Consider the following 14,683-nt stretch of genomic DNA (forward strand, 5'->3'; position numbering starts at 1 on the left):
AACTAGGAATTATAGAAAAGAAAAACTATTATTTAGTGTCAGGGTGGTGGGATTATAGGCAATTTCTCTGATTCTTATTATTGGAAAATTATTTGTGAAATATAATAAAAATCAAAGAAGAAAAACAGAATCAGCTTTTTGAAAATAGAATACCCACTGAAAAACCTTAAAAAAAATTTTATATGCTATTTACATAATGTACCTTAAACTCCAAACAATCTGGCATACTTAAAAGTATCTTGATTGCTAAAAAAATACTAGATTACCATAACAGAAACACTATTCATTGTGTGCTCATTCTGCACCAGGTATTACACCAAATGGTTTAAGTGTACAATCTTGCTTAATCCTCCTCAGAAAATTTCTTTTCAATAGGTGCCATTATTAACTTCATTTTTCAAATGAGAAAAGGGAGGCCTGATCAAGTCACAGAATAGGTGGAGTTGGGCTTTGAACCAGCCTGTTTACTTCTAAAGACCATTCTGACCTTCCTCCAACTCTAGAGAATTGTCTGTTCAGAAATTCATCTTATTAGCTGTACATAATCAGCTAGATTATGTACAATGAAACTGGCAGTAAAATTTTAAATGATGCTAACATTTAACCACATAAGAAAAACCAAACAAAGAGAAAGCAACAGGAAAAAAGATGAAAAGCACTGGGGAAACAAGAGGGACAGGAACACAATTTACTAGTACAGACTTTGAAAAAATTCACATGCCCTACTGGGTGGAACCAGAGAACAGAGACGACCCTTTAAGAACTGCTCAAAGCTTCTGAATCCATGAAAGAAAAATCTCATTAAATACAAACATCAAGGTTTTTAAGAAGCCATTCGTTATTAGTCAATCAACAGTTACTCTTATTTTTAAAACCTTAACTCTTGACTAAGTCATATTAAAAACTAAGTCACATTAATGTTCCCAAAGTTAATTATATTTTAATAATTAAACTATAATTTAGAATAGGAAACATATTAATGTTTTAAATTTAAAATGCTTTAAAATTTGTTTTCTTTGGATATCCTAAAAGGTTAAAAACAAAAAAATGGTAGTCTCTAACTGGAACATAATATACAAGAATTCTAATGAGAGCCCTATCACAGTAACAGGAGGACTTCTCTTTGCTTCCTTTTTCCTTCTCTCTCTCCTACTCAGCATTCTACTGTACCTTCACATCACTGTTGCTCTCAACCTCCCACCCTTAGATATTCGTTTCTGCTTTTGTAGGACAGAAAACACTATGTTGGGGATAGAAATAAGCCTGTAGCATATTCAAGGTTTTCCCCTCAAAATTAAAAAATGCTTAAGTCTAAAAGACTATTTAAGTCCCTCTAACACTTAATAATAATCTGTGAAAAGTACAAGATCAAAATGTATATATGTTTATCTTTTAACGTCTGTATTTTACGATCAGAATTTCCCTCTCAAGTTTGTTTTCCTCTAAGTGACCTTTCCACTGCTTCATTTAAAAAAAGAAAAAAAAAACCTACAGAATTGGAAAATCCCTCCAAAAACTCCCACCAATATAGATTACCGTGTCAACATCCTCAAAGTCCTGTAAAATTATGATACTGGCATTAACTTCAGAGGCAACCATAGTTTAAGAAGTCATATGACATGCAGATTAAAATGAATACAATTATCATTCATTAATAATTGGCATACTCCAAATAGTCTAAAAGACTAATTTTTTATCAAAATATACATTGTAAAGTTAATTTTGGAAACAAAATAACTGTGCTTTCTTATACATTATTTACTAGAATTATAACTAATGTGAAACTGAACTATATTAAACAGAAGTATATTATATTCCAAAAGCACTACATCAATTTTCTAACATTATTAGAATAATTCTGAAGTATTAACAGTACAATATCATCTGGAATATTATTAATCAATGTAATTAATACAGAAACTTCATAGCATTAAATTATACTCACTCTGAGCGGAGCCGGGCTTCCATACCATCGGGTAGAAAAAGTTTTATTGTGGAAACAATACACCCATGGGTAACTGGTTAAAACAAACAGATAACATGGATAAAATAATTGGTTAAACATAAACCTCTGTACCTCTCGTATTTAAACACATATTTTATTCTTAAATATAATAACTTCTGGGAAAGAAAATAATTTTGTTGGTTTAACAGCAATATTCATTCCCTTGGAGAAACTCATTCCTATCCATATTGAATCACAACTACAAGGCAGAATCACATAAAATTGTCTTGAAAGTGTCCTAACCTACAATGCTATAGCGATAATGAATAAAAAGTCATTTGAGTATATGGAAATATTATATAAATGAGGGGGGGGTTGTACTTTCTCCCCTATATGCCAGTATCAAAACCTAAGTACAACTATTCCCCTAGTTTAAATTTTAGCCAGTCTTTAGTCCTAAATCTCCTGTGCCCAACCTATAACTCCTATCCATACCTCACAAAACTCTAAAATTCTGTATAATAACAGCTTGGACTTCTACAACTCTCTGGTGTTTAGTATCAGAGGTGTTAGTGAGAACTCCAGTCTGAAGTTACCAGCTCAGTATTTAAAATTATGGTTTTGTTTTCTTGGTGGTTGTTCTTCTTCCACCTCCAAACATCTTTATGTAACATTACACCAGTCACTCAGTAGACAGTTGCTTTGCTTCTTCCTTCCTCTTTCTGAAGATTTCAAGAGATAAAACCTCTTAAAAGCAGGACTTGTACAGAATTTCTCTTTATTTTACAGAAAAAATTATTTCAATAGTTTAAAAGTTTATTTTAAAAAAATTCTCTATTCAGATACTATGATCTTCAGGGTTCAAAGAATTTATTTTTTATTTAGTTTAATAAACTCTAATTAAATGTTAATGGAAGGATAAAAAAAGCTAATGGAGGGACTTCCCTAGCAGTCCAGTGGCTAAGACTCTGTGTTCTTAATGTAGTGGGGCTTGGATTTGATCCCTGGTCAGGGAATTAGATCCCACATGCCACAACTAAGATCCCACACAGCCAAATAAATATTAAAAAATATGTTTAAAAAAACAAACAAAAGCTAATGGAGGGTGATGAAGTTACACTACATCATGATTAGATTTGACTAACTGATGCAAAGAAATGACTCCTTAGAAAAGACCCTAATGCTGGGAAAGGTTGAAGGCAGGAGGAAAAGGGGACAACAGAGGATGAGATGGTTGGATGGCATCACCGATTCTACGGACATGAGTTTGAGCAAGCTCCGGGAGGTGGTGATGGACAGTGAGGCCTGGTGTGCTGCAGTCCATGGGGTCACAAAAAGTCGGACACAACTGTGTGACTGAACAGAACCGAATTGATTAGAGGAGTGGTGGACATGTGATTGTATACATTTGTCAAACTCAGTGAACTATACGTGTAAAACTGGTATTGTAAGTAAATTACATCTCAGTAAAACCGTTACATAAACGGTAAATGTGTTATAGAGCTAATGCATTATGAGGTCAACTTGTTAAGTGATCAGGTTCATGAACTGTGAAGACGGCATTATTAACACAAAGTAATATGACTATGCTATCATCTGGAAATGCACAGTAAGCTTCAGAAATTTAGCATGGTTTACTCAATACTAATTTTAATAACTAATTTATTATATGTAAAGTGCTAGCTAGCACAGATTCAAGAATCATCTATGGTATGGAGCAGTCTTCTAAACTCTCTGCCTAACATATAGCAATTACTGCTGTGAACTACTGACCTTCATTTCAGGGCCACACTCTCGTTTCACTATCGGTACCGTGTGTGTGTGTTAGTCACTTAGCCGTGTCCGACTCTTTGTGATCCCATGGACTGTAGCCCGCCAGCCTCCTCTGTCCATGGAATTCTCCAGGCAAGAATACCAGAGTGGATTGTCATTTCCTTCTCCAGGGGATCTTCCCGACCCAGGGATTGAACCCAGGTCTCCAGCATTGCAGGCAGCTTCTTTACCATCTGAGCTATAGGGAAGTCCCTTCTATTGATACCATAGGTAAGCTATACAAAACCAAGCTATACAAAAACCAAATTTGCATCTCCAAATTTATTACTTTTCATACCCCATGACTTTTACACAAGCTGTCCTCTGTCTATGATTGTCCTTTATCCCCTTGCCTGCATAACCAAAGGATATTTATCATCCAGGATCAGACTTTTTACTTCCTTCACTAAAGTTCAGTATTTGAGTTAGCTTTCCCCAGAGCCTCCTATTTCTGCTTATAAGACTAAACACCCTGCATTGTGAATATCTACTATTTACACAATCCTCTTTGGGGACAGCAATAAATATTGCTTTTCGCTTTTAAAATCTGGTAATTAGCAGAATTATCTGGTACAAAGACACTATTTAATAAATGCTCAATGAATAATTCAAGAAACATATCTCATTCATATTGGGTTGGCCAAAAAGTTCATCCTGGTTTTCCTGTAATAGTGTATAGAAAAACCCAAATGAATTTTTTGGCCAACTCAATATTTTATAGTTTTCAATACTCAGGGGTAAAGGTATCATTACTTTAATACTCAGGGGAGAAGTATTGAAAGAGAAGGTATCTCTTTCAATACTCAGGGGAGAAGATGAGCAGTGTTCATCTCTACTTGCAAAAAAGCACGTAATTGCTTCCTTTTCTTGGCAGAAGACAGGGAAGGAATGAATTTATCCCAGCTTGGTGACTCCCCCAGAGATTTATTATAAACAGCCTACAATAAGTAGAGGAGCACAAAACAAGAAGACCCAGAAATACTGACAATTTACCAATGTATTTCAATTGACAATAAATGTGTTTTTTGTTTTTAAAGGTGTAGAGAGTTACCTAAGGATTTTTTTTGCTCAAACATATTCTAATGAAGCCCAACAAGTGAAATAATGTACAAATTTGTAAGGTGAACCAAGGGCTAATACTATCTGGGCAGTACAAGGTTGGTGCACTACTGAAAGCAGTTAAAGATCATGCCTGACAAAGCTGACAGTTTGGTCTAGCCAATCCTGTCTTTGGAAAGGTTCTTATGTCAACTAGATAAACAAATGTATATAAATCTTAGTTATCTTTTCAATCTGAAAAAGGCAAGTATTTAAAGCAACCAGACAAGAATGTTTTGTTCTAATACTTATATTACTGAGAGTATATAGCAGCATTTCCCCCTCAGTCAGTCTCTCCCATCAGGAAGCTTCCATAAGCCTCTTATCCTTCTCCATCAGGGGGCAGACAAAATGAAAACCACAATCACAGAAAACTAACCAATCTGATCACATGGACCACAGCCTTGTTAACTAAATGAAACTATGAGTCATGCCACGTAGGGCCACCCAAGACGGACGGGACATGGTGGAAAGTTCTGAAAAAACGTGGTCCACTGGAGAAAGGAATGGTAAACCACTTCAGTATTCTTGCCTTGAGAACCCCATGAACAGTATGAAAAGTCAAAAAGACAGGACACTGAAAGATGAACTCCCTAGGTTGGTAGGTGCCCAATATGCTACTGGAGATCAGTGGAGAAATAACTCCAGAAAGAATGAAGAGATGGAGCCAAAGCAAAAGCAACACCCAGGCGTGCATCAGACTGGTGATGGAAGTAAAGTCCAATGCTGTAAAGAGCAATCTGCATAGGGACCTGGAATGTTAGGTCCATGAATCAAGGCAAATAGGAAGTGGTCAAACAGGAGATGGCAAGAGTGAACATCGACATTTTAGGAATCAGCAAACTAAAATGCACTGGAATGGATGATTTTAACTCAGATGACAATTATATCTACTACTGTGGACAAGAATCCCTTAGAAGAAATGGAGTAGCCATCATAGTCAACAGAAGAGTCCAAAATACAGTACCTGGATGCAATCTCAAAAATGACAGAATGATCTCTGTTCTTTTCCAAGGCAAACCATTCAATATCACAGTAATCCAAATCAATGCCCTGATCAGTTTAACGCTGAAGGAGTTGAAGTTGAACAGCTCTATAAAGACCAACAAGACCTTTTAAAACTAACAACCAAAAAGATGTCCTTTTCATTATAGGGGACTAGAACGCAAAAGTAGGAAGTCAAGAAACACCTGGAGAAACAGGCAAATGTGGCCTTGGAGTACAGTATGAAGCAGGGCAAAGGCTAATAGAGTTTTGCCAAGAGAACGCACTGGTCATATCAAACACCCTCTTCCAACAACACAAGTGAAGACTCTACACATGGACATCACCAGGTGGTCAACACCAAAATCAGATTGATTATATTCTTTGCAGCCAAAGATGGAGAAGCTCTCTACAGTCAGCAAAAACAAGAACAGGAGCTGACTGTGGCTCAGACCATGAACTCCTTATTGCCAAATTCAGACTTCAATTGAAGAAAGCAAGGAAAACCACTAGACCATTCAGGTATGACCTAAATCAAATCCTTTACCATTATAAAGTGAAAGCGACAAATAGATTCAAGAGATGAGATCTGATAGACAAAGTGCCTGAAGAATTATGGACAGAGGTTCGTGACATTGTACAGGAGGCAGTGATCAAGACCATCTCCCAAAAAAAGAAATGCAAAAAGGCAAAGTGGTTGTCTGAGGAGGCCTTACAAATAGCTGAGAAAAGAAGAGACGTGAAAGGCAAAGGAGAAAAGGAAAGATATACCCATTTGAATGCAGAGTCCCAAAGAACAGCAAGGAGAGATAAGAAAGCCTTCCTCAGTGATCAGTGCAAGAAATAGGGGGAAACAACAGAATGGGAAAGACTAGAGATTGCTTCAAGAAAATTAGAGATCACAAGGGAACACTTCATGCAAAGATGGGCACAATAAAGGACAGAAATGGTAGGGACCTAACAGAAGAAGAAGATATTAAGAAGAGGTGGCAAGAATACACAGAAGAACTGTACAAAAAAGATCTTCATGATCCAAATAATCATGATGGTGTGATCACTCATCCAAAGCCAGACATCCTGGAATGAGAAGTCAAGTGGGCCTTAGGAAGCATCACTACGAACAAAGCTAGTGGAGGTGATGGAATTCCAGCTGAGCTACTTCAAATCCTGAAAGATGATGCTGTGACAGTGCTTCACTCAATATGCCAGCAAATATGGAAAACTCAGCAGTGGCCACAGGACTGGAAAAGGTCAGTTTTCATTTCAATCCCAAAGAAAGGCAATGCCAAAGAATGCTCAAACTACTGCATAATTGCACTCATCTCACACCCTAGGAAAGTAATGCTCAAAATTCTCCAAGCCAGGCTTCAACAGTATGTGAACTGTGAACTTCCAGATGTTCAAGCTGGACTTAGAAAAGGCAGAGGAACCAGAGATCAAATTCCCAACATCTGCTGGATCATCAAAAAAGCAAGAGTTCCATAAAAACATCTACTTTTGCATTATTGACTACGCCAAAGCCTTTGTGTGGATCACAACAAACTGGAAAATTCTTTAAGCAATGGGAATACCAGACCGCCTGACCTGCCTCCTAAGAAATCCGTAAGCAGGTTAAGAAGCAATAGTTAGAACTGGACATGGGACAACAGACTGGTTCCAAATCGGGAAAGGAGTACATCAAGGCTGTATATTGTCACTCTGCTTATTTAACTTATATGCAGAGTACATCATGAGAAACGCTGGGCTGGAGGAAGTACAAGCTGGAATCAAGATTGCCGGGAGAAATATCAACAACCTCACATATGCAGATGACACCACCCTTATGGCAGAAAGTGAAGAAGAACTAAAGAGCCTCTGGATGAAAGTAAAAGAGGAGAGTGAAAAAGTTGGTTTAAAACTCAACATTCAGAAAACTAAGATCATGGCATCTGGTCCCATCACTTCATGGCAAACAGATAGGGAAACAATGAAAACAGTGACAGACTTTATTTTGAGGGGCTCCAAAGTCACTGCGGATGGTGACTGCAGCCATGAAATTAAAAGACACTTGCTCCTTGGAAGAAAACCTATGACCAACCTAGACAACATATTAAAAAGTAGAGACGTTACTTTGCCAACAAAGGTCTGTCTAGTCAAAGCTATGGTTTTTCCAGTAGTCATGTGTGGATGTGAGAATGACTATAAAGAAAGTTGAGTGCTGGAGAATTGATGCTTTTGAACTGTGGAGTTGGAGAAGACTCTTGAGAGTCCCTTGGACTGCAAGGAGATCCAACCAGTCCATCCTAAAGGAAATCAGTCCTGGGTGTTCATTGGAAGGACTGATGTTGAAGCTGAAACTCCAATACTTTGGCCAGCTGATGCAAAGAACTGACTCACTAGAAAAGACCCTGATGCTGGGAATGATTGAAGGCAGGAGGAGAAGGGGATGACAAAGGATGAGGTGGTTGGATGGGATCACCGACTCAATGATCATGAGTCTGAGTAAGCTCAGGGAGTTGGTGATGAACAGGGAAGCCTGGCGTACTGCAGTCAATGGGTCGCAGATTCAGACATGACTGAGTGACTAAACTAAACTGAACTTACAGCAGCATTTCCTAAAATGGAGTGCTAGCAGGTATACAAAAAAGGATTCAGGGGTCAGAAAAGTTTGGAAAATACTTGGTTAAGAGACACTGAAAGAGTTTTTAATTTTTTAAAACATAGTCTCTCTCAGAGCTTAACTGGCTTTGTGTCCATACTGAGGTTGTAAGGTAAGACGAACTTTCTAAACTTATTTGACCATTGAGCATCCGCACCCCCTTTTCAGGAACACTGGTACTGGTAATGTGCTATAACATACATGGTATACACAGTATTATGAAGAAAATTCTTTGGAAAACGCTGCTGTAAAGCCTTCTATGAAGCATTTTAAAACAAACTGTGATCTCAAAATTCATCCAGAAACACTATTACTGTCATATTGTTACAAATCAAAGACAAAATTAATGATAAGATATAATTTTAAAGTTTTTTGGGCAGGGTAATGCGGCTGCAGGAACACTGCCATGCTAAATGTACACATGTATTGTAAGCTAAATGCAAAATTTCAGAAATGTTAAAACCTGAAAAACAGAAGTTGTGGGGAAAACAAGTTGCATGCAAGAGAAAAGTGAAGTCGCTCAGTCATGTCTGACTCTTTGCAACTCCATGGACTGTAGCCCACTAGGCTTCTCCATCCATGGGGTTTTCCAGGCAAGAATACTAGAGTGGGTTGACATTTCCTTCTCCAGGGAATCTTCCCCACCCAGGGATCGAACCCAGGTCTCCCGCTTTGAAGGCAGACACTTTACCCTCGGAGTCACCCGGCATGCAAGCCACAATTGCCTGCTGTAATTACGACATTTTACTACAAATTAGAATTAAGACTATACAACCTACCATTTACATGAGTTCTTTCTCTTTTATCTTATACAGATTATTTATTTTGCTTTTGAGTTTAATATATTTACTTTATGATATACAGTCAGCCCCTTCTATTACCTCTTCACAAATACACCACTTAAAGGACCAAAGTTGACTTTGATAAGTTTAAAGACTCTTTATAATACCTGATTGGGAGACTGAAACTGCTGGGGTATACTGGAGTCTGGTTCTATCTCCTTTTCTGCATTGAGTAGGAAGGTCAATACTATACTCTACTGGAGTGGTTTGAAGGATCTCTTGAAATGATCAGCAGTAATAGGAAGTAAAAGCTCAAAAAACATAAAAAAACAAAAACAAAAAAACCAAATGAGCAGTGTTAACATTTCCAGGTTGGGAAATTATTCATCTAATTGCCATTTGACTGCAACCTAAGATGAAAGTTACCAAATGTTCATTCTGGTATTTTTTGCTACATAAAGCTTCTGATTCCAAGACTCTTTTTTAAAGGTTAAAAAAGAGATAAGAGCTAGACAAGTACTCATCAGATTAAAAAAAAAATTTTTTTTTATTTTAAAAATTGAAGTATAGTTGAGTTACAACGTTGTCTTAAGGTTTTGGTACATAGCAAAGTGATTCAGCTATACAATTATATATATATTCTTTTCCATTATAGTTTATTATAGGGTATCAAATATAGTATTACAATATAATATGACCTTGTTGTCTATCTATTTCATACACAGTAATTTGTATCTGCTAATCCCAAACTCCTAATTTACCCCTTCAACATCCCTTTTTCCTTTTGGTAACCAAAAGTCTTATTTCTGTGAGTCTTTTTGTTTCATGAATAAATTCATTTATGTCATATTTTAGATTCCACATACAAGTGATACCATGTGATATTTGTCTTTCTCTAACTTCACCTCGTATGATAATCTCTAGTCCATCCATGTTACTACAAACAGCAGGATTTAATTCCTTTTTATGACTGAGTAGTATTCCACGGTGTATATATGCCACATCTTCTTTATTCATCTGTTAATGGTCATTTAGATTGCTTCCAAGCCTTGGCTATTGTAAATAGTGTTGCTATGAACACTGGCATGCATATATCTTTTCAAATTATCACTTTTAACCAGATATAAATTGGAGTGGGATTGCTACATCTGTATGACAACTGATTTTTTTGAAGAACTTTCATATTGCTTTCCATACTAGCTGCACAAACTTATATTCCCATCAACAGTGTAGCACAGTTCCCTTTTCCCCATACCCTCTCTAGTATTTGTTATTTATAAACTTTATCATGATGACCTTTCTGACCACTGTAAGGGTTGTTTGCTTTTTTATAATTGAGTCGTATGAACTGTTTGTATATTTTGGAAATTAAGCCCTTGTCAGTAGAATCATTTGTAAATATCTTCTCCCAGTAATAGGCTGCCTTTCCTTCTGTTTATGGTTTTCTTTGCTGTGTAAAAACTTGTAAGTTTGATTAGATTTCATCTGTTTATTTTGTTTTTATTTTTGCTTTTGCTATTACCTTGGGAGACTGACCTAAAAAAACACTGGTATGATTTACGTCAGAGAATGTTTTGTTCATGTTCTCTTCTAGGAGTTTTATGGTGACATCTTGTATTTAAGCCTTCAACTCATCTGGAGTTTATTTTTGTGTATGGTGTAAGGGTGTGTTCTAACTTCATTGATTCACATGTGGCTGTCCAGCTTTCCAAACAACCTTTGCTGAAGAGACTGTCTTAAAATAAACTTATTTTGAATTGATATTCTATCACCCTCTCTTCATCTATCAGCTGGAGTTCAGTGATTTAAAAAAAAAAAGGAAAATTCTCTTTAACTATTTATTTATCTCAGGTATAATTCCTATAGTAAAGGTAGCACAAATGCTTTCTTCTTTCTCTTTATCTACCTGTTTTCAGAATGAGAAGTGAGTTCGAGAGGTGACCAAATCTTTTCTAACATTGTAAGTTTATGGATTTAAACATATTGGATCTATTTCAATTTACTGCTTTATTTATTGTTTGATGCTCAAATTGACTAATCTTTGATCAGTCAGAATTCCATGTTAAATCTTGAGTCCTTCTAACAGAACCTCAGCAATTTTAGATAGTTCCACTGCTTTCTGATGTGACAAAAATCTTATAAATCCAATTTATACATTTTCTGCCTGTACTGCTGATCCTGTTCGTGACGTCAACTGTCTTGCTGTTCACACTGTTCACTGAACCCAGGGTTCGGCCTCTTAGCGATGGAGCTAAGAGGCTGGAAGAAGGTGCGAGGAGCCATAGGAACTGCAGACACATTTCTTCTCTCCTGGCTGACATTGTGGCCATAACACAGCCTTTCTCCTGGCTGATGCAGCAGCCATAACAGCAGCCATACATAATCATAATGTAGCCATAATGTAGCCATAACATAACCTCATATAACGTAAGCGTGATATCACTCCAATGAAGCCCCAATGCAGGGGCAGCCAGGGCTTTCATGGTGAAGCTCATACATGTGTACCACACAAAGTAGCCCGTGACCAAGTGGGTACCTCATGATGCACATGTGCAGTGCTCTAAGTGATCTCAGCTGTTACACAGACGTGCAAAGTCATTGTTTACAGAACATGGGGTGAGAGGGAGTGAGAGCGTGGGGTGAGAGAGCCTGACTTAATTTCCCACACTGCCCTCGACTCAGAGTCAGCTCTCTCTCCCTATTTCTTTGATGGGAGGAATCCTTCTTATAGACATGCAGATTAATTTGCTACTCTATTTCTCTAGCATACTTGGGAGTGACATTGCTTGTTGGTTTCTTTTTTTGACTTGGTTTGTTCTTTGGCTTTATCTGTTCACTCAATACTCACTGAAAACCTGCTGGCTACAAAAGAGTATGCTGGGAATGATGGGGAAAACCAAGAGGACTATGACCAAGTTCCTTGCCCTTGCTGCTGCTGCTGCTGCTAAGTCGCTTCAGTCGTGTCCGACTCTGTGCGACCCCATAGACGGCAGCCCACCAGGCTCCCCCCGTCCCTGGGATTCTCCAGGCAAGAACACTGGAGTGGGTTGCCATTTCCTTCTCCAGTGCATGAAAGTAAAAATTGAAAGTGAAGTCGCTCAGTTGTGTCCGACTCTTAGCGAGCCCATGCACTACAGCCTACCAGGCTCCTCTGTCCATGGGATTTTCCAGGCGAGAGTACTGAAGTGGGGTGCCTTGCCCTTGAGCAGATTTCAATTTATAATAGTTTGTAGAGAAAACTAGAAATATCTAACAACAAAGGGGAAAAAATTCATAAATGCTACAAGGCACTGACGGAATCTGAAATGGACAAGGGCAGAAGGATTTATGAAGAGGGTAAAGAAAAAAAATAGAATTTCAAAAGCTGGAAATGAAAGGAAAGGCAGAAAGAATGGCATGAGCAAAGAAAAAGAAAACAAGAAGGATGTGAGAATTGAACAACTAAGGTGGGCACCTGGAGGAGAAAGGAGGTAAAGAATATATTTCAAGAATCTTCAGGGGCCAGTGCCATGCTAAGCACACTATACATGCTAACTATTTATGATAAACCAGATAACTAGTTATTTTTATGTTCCATTTTACAGCTGAGGCAACTTAAATCAAAGAAGCTAAGGTAACCTGCTTGAACTAAAGAGCCTCTTGATGAAAGTGAAAGAGGAGAGTGAAAAAGTTGGCTTAAAGCTCAACATTCAGAAAACTAAGATCATGGCATCTGGTCCCATCACTTCATGGGAAATAGATGGGGAAACAGTGTCAGACTTTATTTTTTGGGGCTCCAAAATCACTGCTGATGGTGATTGCAGCCATGAAATTAAAAGACACTTACTCCTTGGAAGGAAGGTTATGACCAACCTAGATAGCATATTTAAAAGCAGAGACATTACTTTGCCAGCAAAGGCCCGTCTAGTCAAGGCTATGGTTTTTCCAGTGGTCATGTATGGATGTGAGAGTTGGACGGTGAAGAAAGCTGAGCGCCGAAGAACGGATGCTTTTGAACTGTGGTGTTGGAGAAGACTCTTGAGAGTCCCTTGGACTGCAAGGAGATCCAACCAGTCCATCCTAAAGGAGATCAGTCCTGGGTGTTCATTGGAAGGACTGATATTGAAGCTGAAACTCCGACACAAGGGTTTGTAGAAACAAAAAGAGAAAAAAAGAAATAAAAAGAATAAAAAAAAAAAAAAAAAAAAAACATGAAGCTGAAACTCCAATACTTTGGCCACCTCATGAGAAGAGTTGACTCATTGGAAAAGACCCTAATGCTGGGAAGGATTGCGGGCAGGAGGAGAAGGGGATGACAGAGGATGAGATGGTTGGATGGCATCACTGACTCGATGGACATGGGTTTGGGTAAACTTCGAGAGTTGGTGATGGACAGAGAGGCCTGGCGTGCCGCGATTCAGGGGGGGTTGCAAAGAGTCGGACACGACTGAGCGACTGAACTGAACTGAACCTGCTTGAGATCTCATCTATGGCAAATGGCAGCGCTTGGATTCAAAAGAATTTTTTCTTCCTCTTACCTCTAAGTAACACTATTTAACATATATTAAGGGAAGGAATGGAAAAAATCAAAAGGTTGAATTGAGTCCACATTTTTGAGGGCCTCAAGTGTACAGTTAAGCATTTTAGACTTTCTTCTACAGCATGACACAGCCACTTAATACTTCTAAATGCAGGATAATGACACCAATAAAGCTGTAACAGAAGAATATTCTGGAAGCTGTGGGTTGGCAGAATATGGTGGCCAGAAGTGGACAGCTACTGTAACACTCTAGGTTTGCATCTGCAAAAACAAGTAGAAGCAGGGAAAGGAGGCAAATGTCTAGATGACAAGTGCTGAAGGTAAAGAAGAGACAGGATTCAGAAAAGATACCAATATTCTGTTTACAAAATGACAGAGCAAAAAGTGAAACTGGGAAGTTAGTATAATGCTCTGGTTTGAAGGCAGAAATTAAGCAACTATAAGGTGAAAGAAGGACATTGAAGAGGAAAAAACCAAGCAAGAAGCTGGAAATACATGGACAGAACCAGGAAGTATAGATTCACAGAAGACAACATGAGTAGGGAGTCTTAGGACTTGAGGATAAAGGAAAGCACATAAAACAGTTGCCAGAAACTTAATGAAGCCGAGTTCTTAAACCTAGCTGCCCAAAAGAACAACCCAAAGCTTTTTGAGAATAGGTATATTGAGGCCCCACACCTAACAAGTCTCCTTCTTAGGGCTGAAGGGTGGGATCCACGTGTCTATAGCTTTACCAAGCTCTGCAGGTAATTCTGGTGCATACCCTGGGTTGAGAAGACATTTTTTAAATGAACAAAAGAAGACTGCTATGACATCAGAAAGATTCTCTCAGTCAATCTAGCACACTCTTTGCTGAATCAGCTTTGTGTTTTCCCTAGAAGCTGTAAAGTAGAAGCATGTAAAGC

General features: G+C 38.1%; 1 protein-coding gene across 46 annotated transcripts in view; it reads right to left on the reverse strand.

Moving 5' to 3' along the window:
• The window catches only part of SLMAP (sarcolemma associated protein), a 149,540-nt gene that overhangs the window by 61,871 nt on the left and 72,986 nt on the right, over positions 1–14,683 (reverse strand). For all 46 annotated transcript variants that reach the window (XM_081524805.1, XM_081524807.1, XM_081524786.1 and 43 more), the window contains one exon: positions 1,946–2,018. In XM_081524805.1, the coding sequence (XP_081380931.1) occupies positions 1,946–2,018 (73 nt within the window). The remainder of the gene's footprint in view (positions 1–1,945; positions 2,019–14,683) is intronic.

The sequence above is a fragment of the Giraffa tippelskirchi genome, chromosome 9 (genome assembly GCF_054371585.1).
Source record: "Giraffa tippelskirchi isolate mGirTip1 chromosome 9, T2T-mGirTip1v1.2.pri, whole genome shotgun sequence".
NCBI classification, from domain to species: domain Eukaryota; kingdom Metazoa; phylum Chordata; class Mammalia; order Artiodactyla; family Giraffidae; genus Giraffa; species Giraffa tippelskirchi.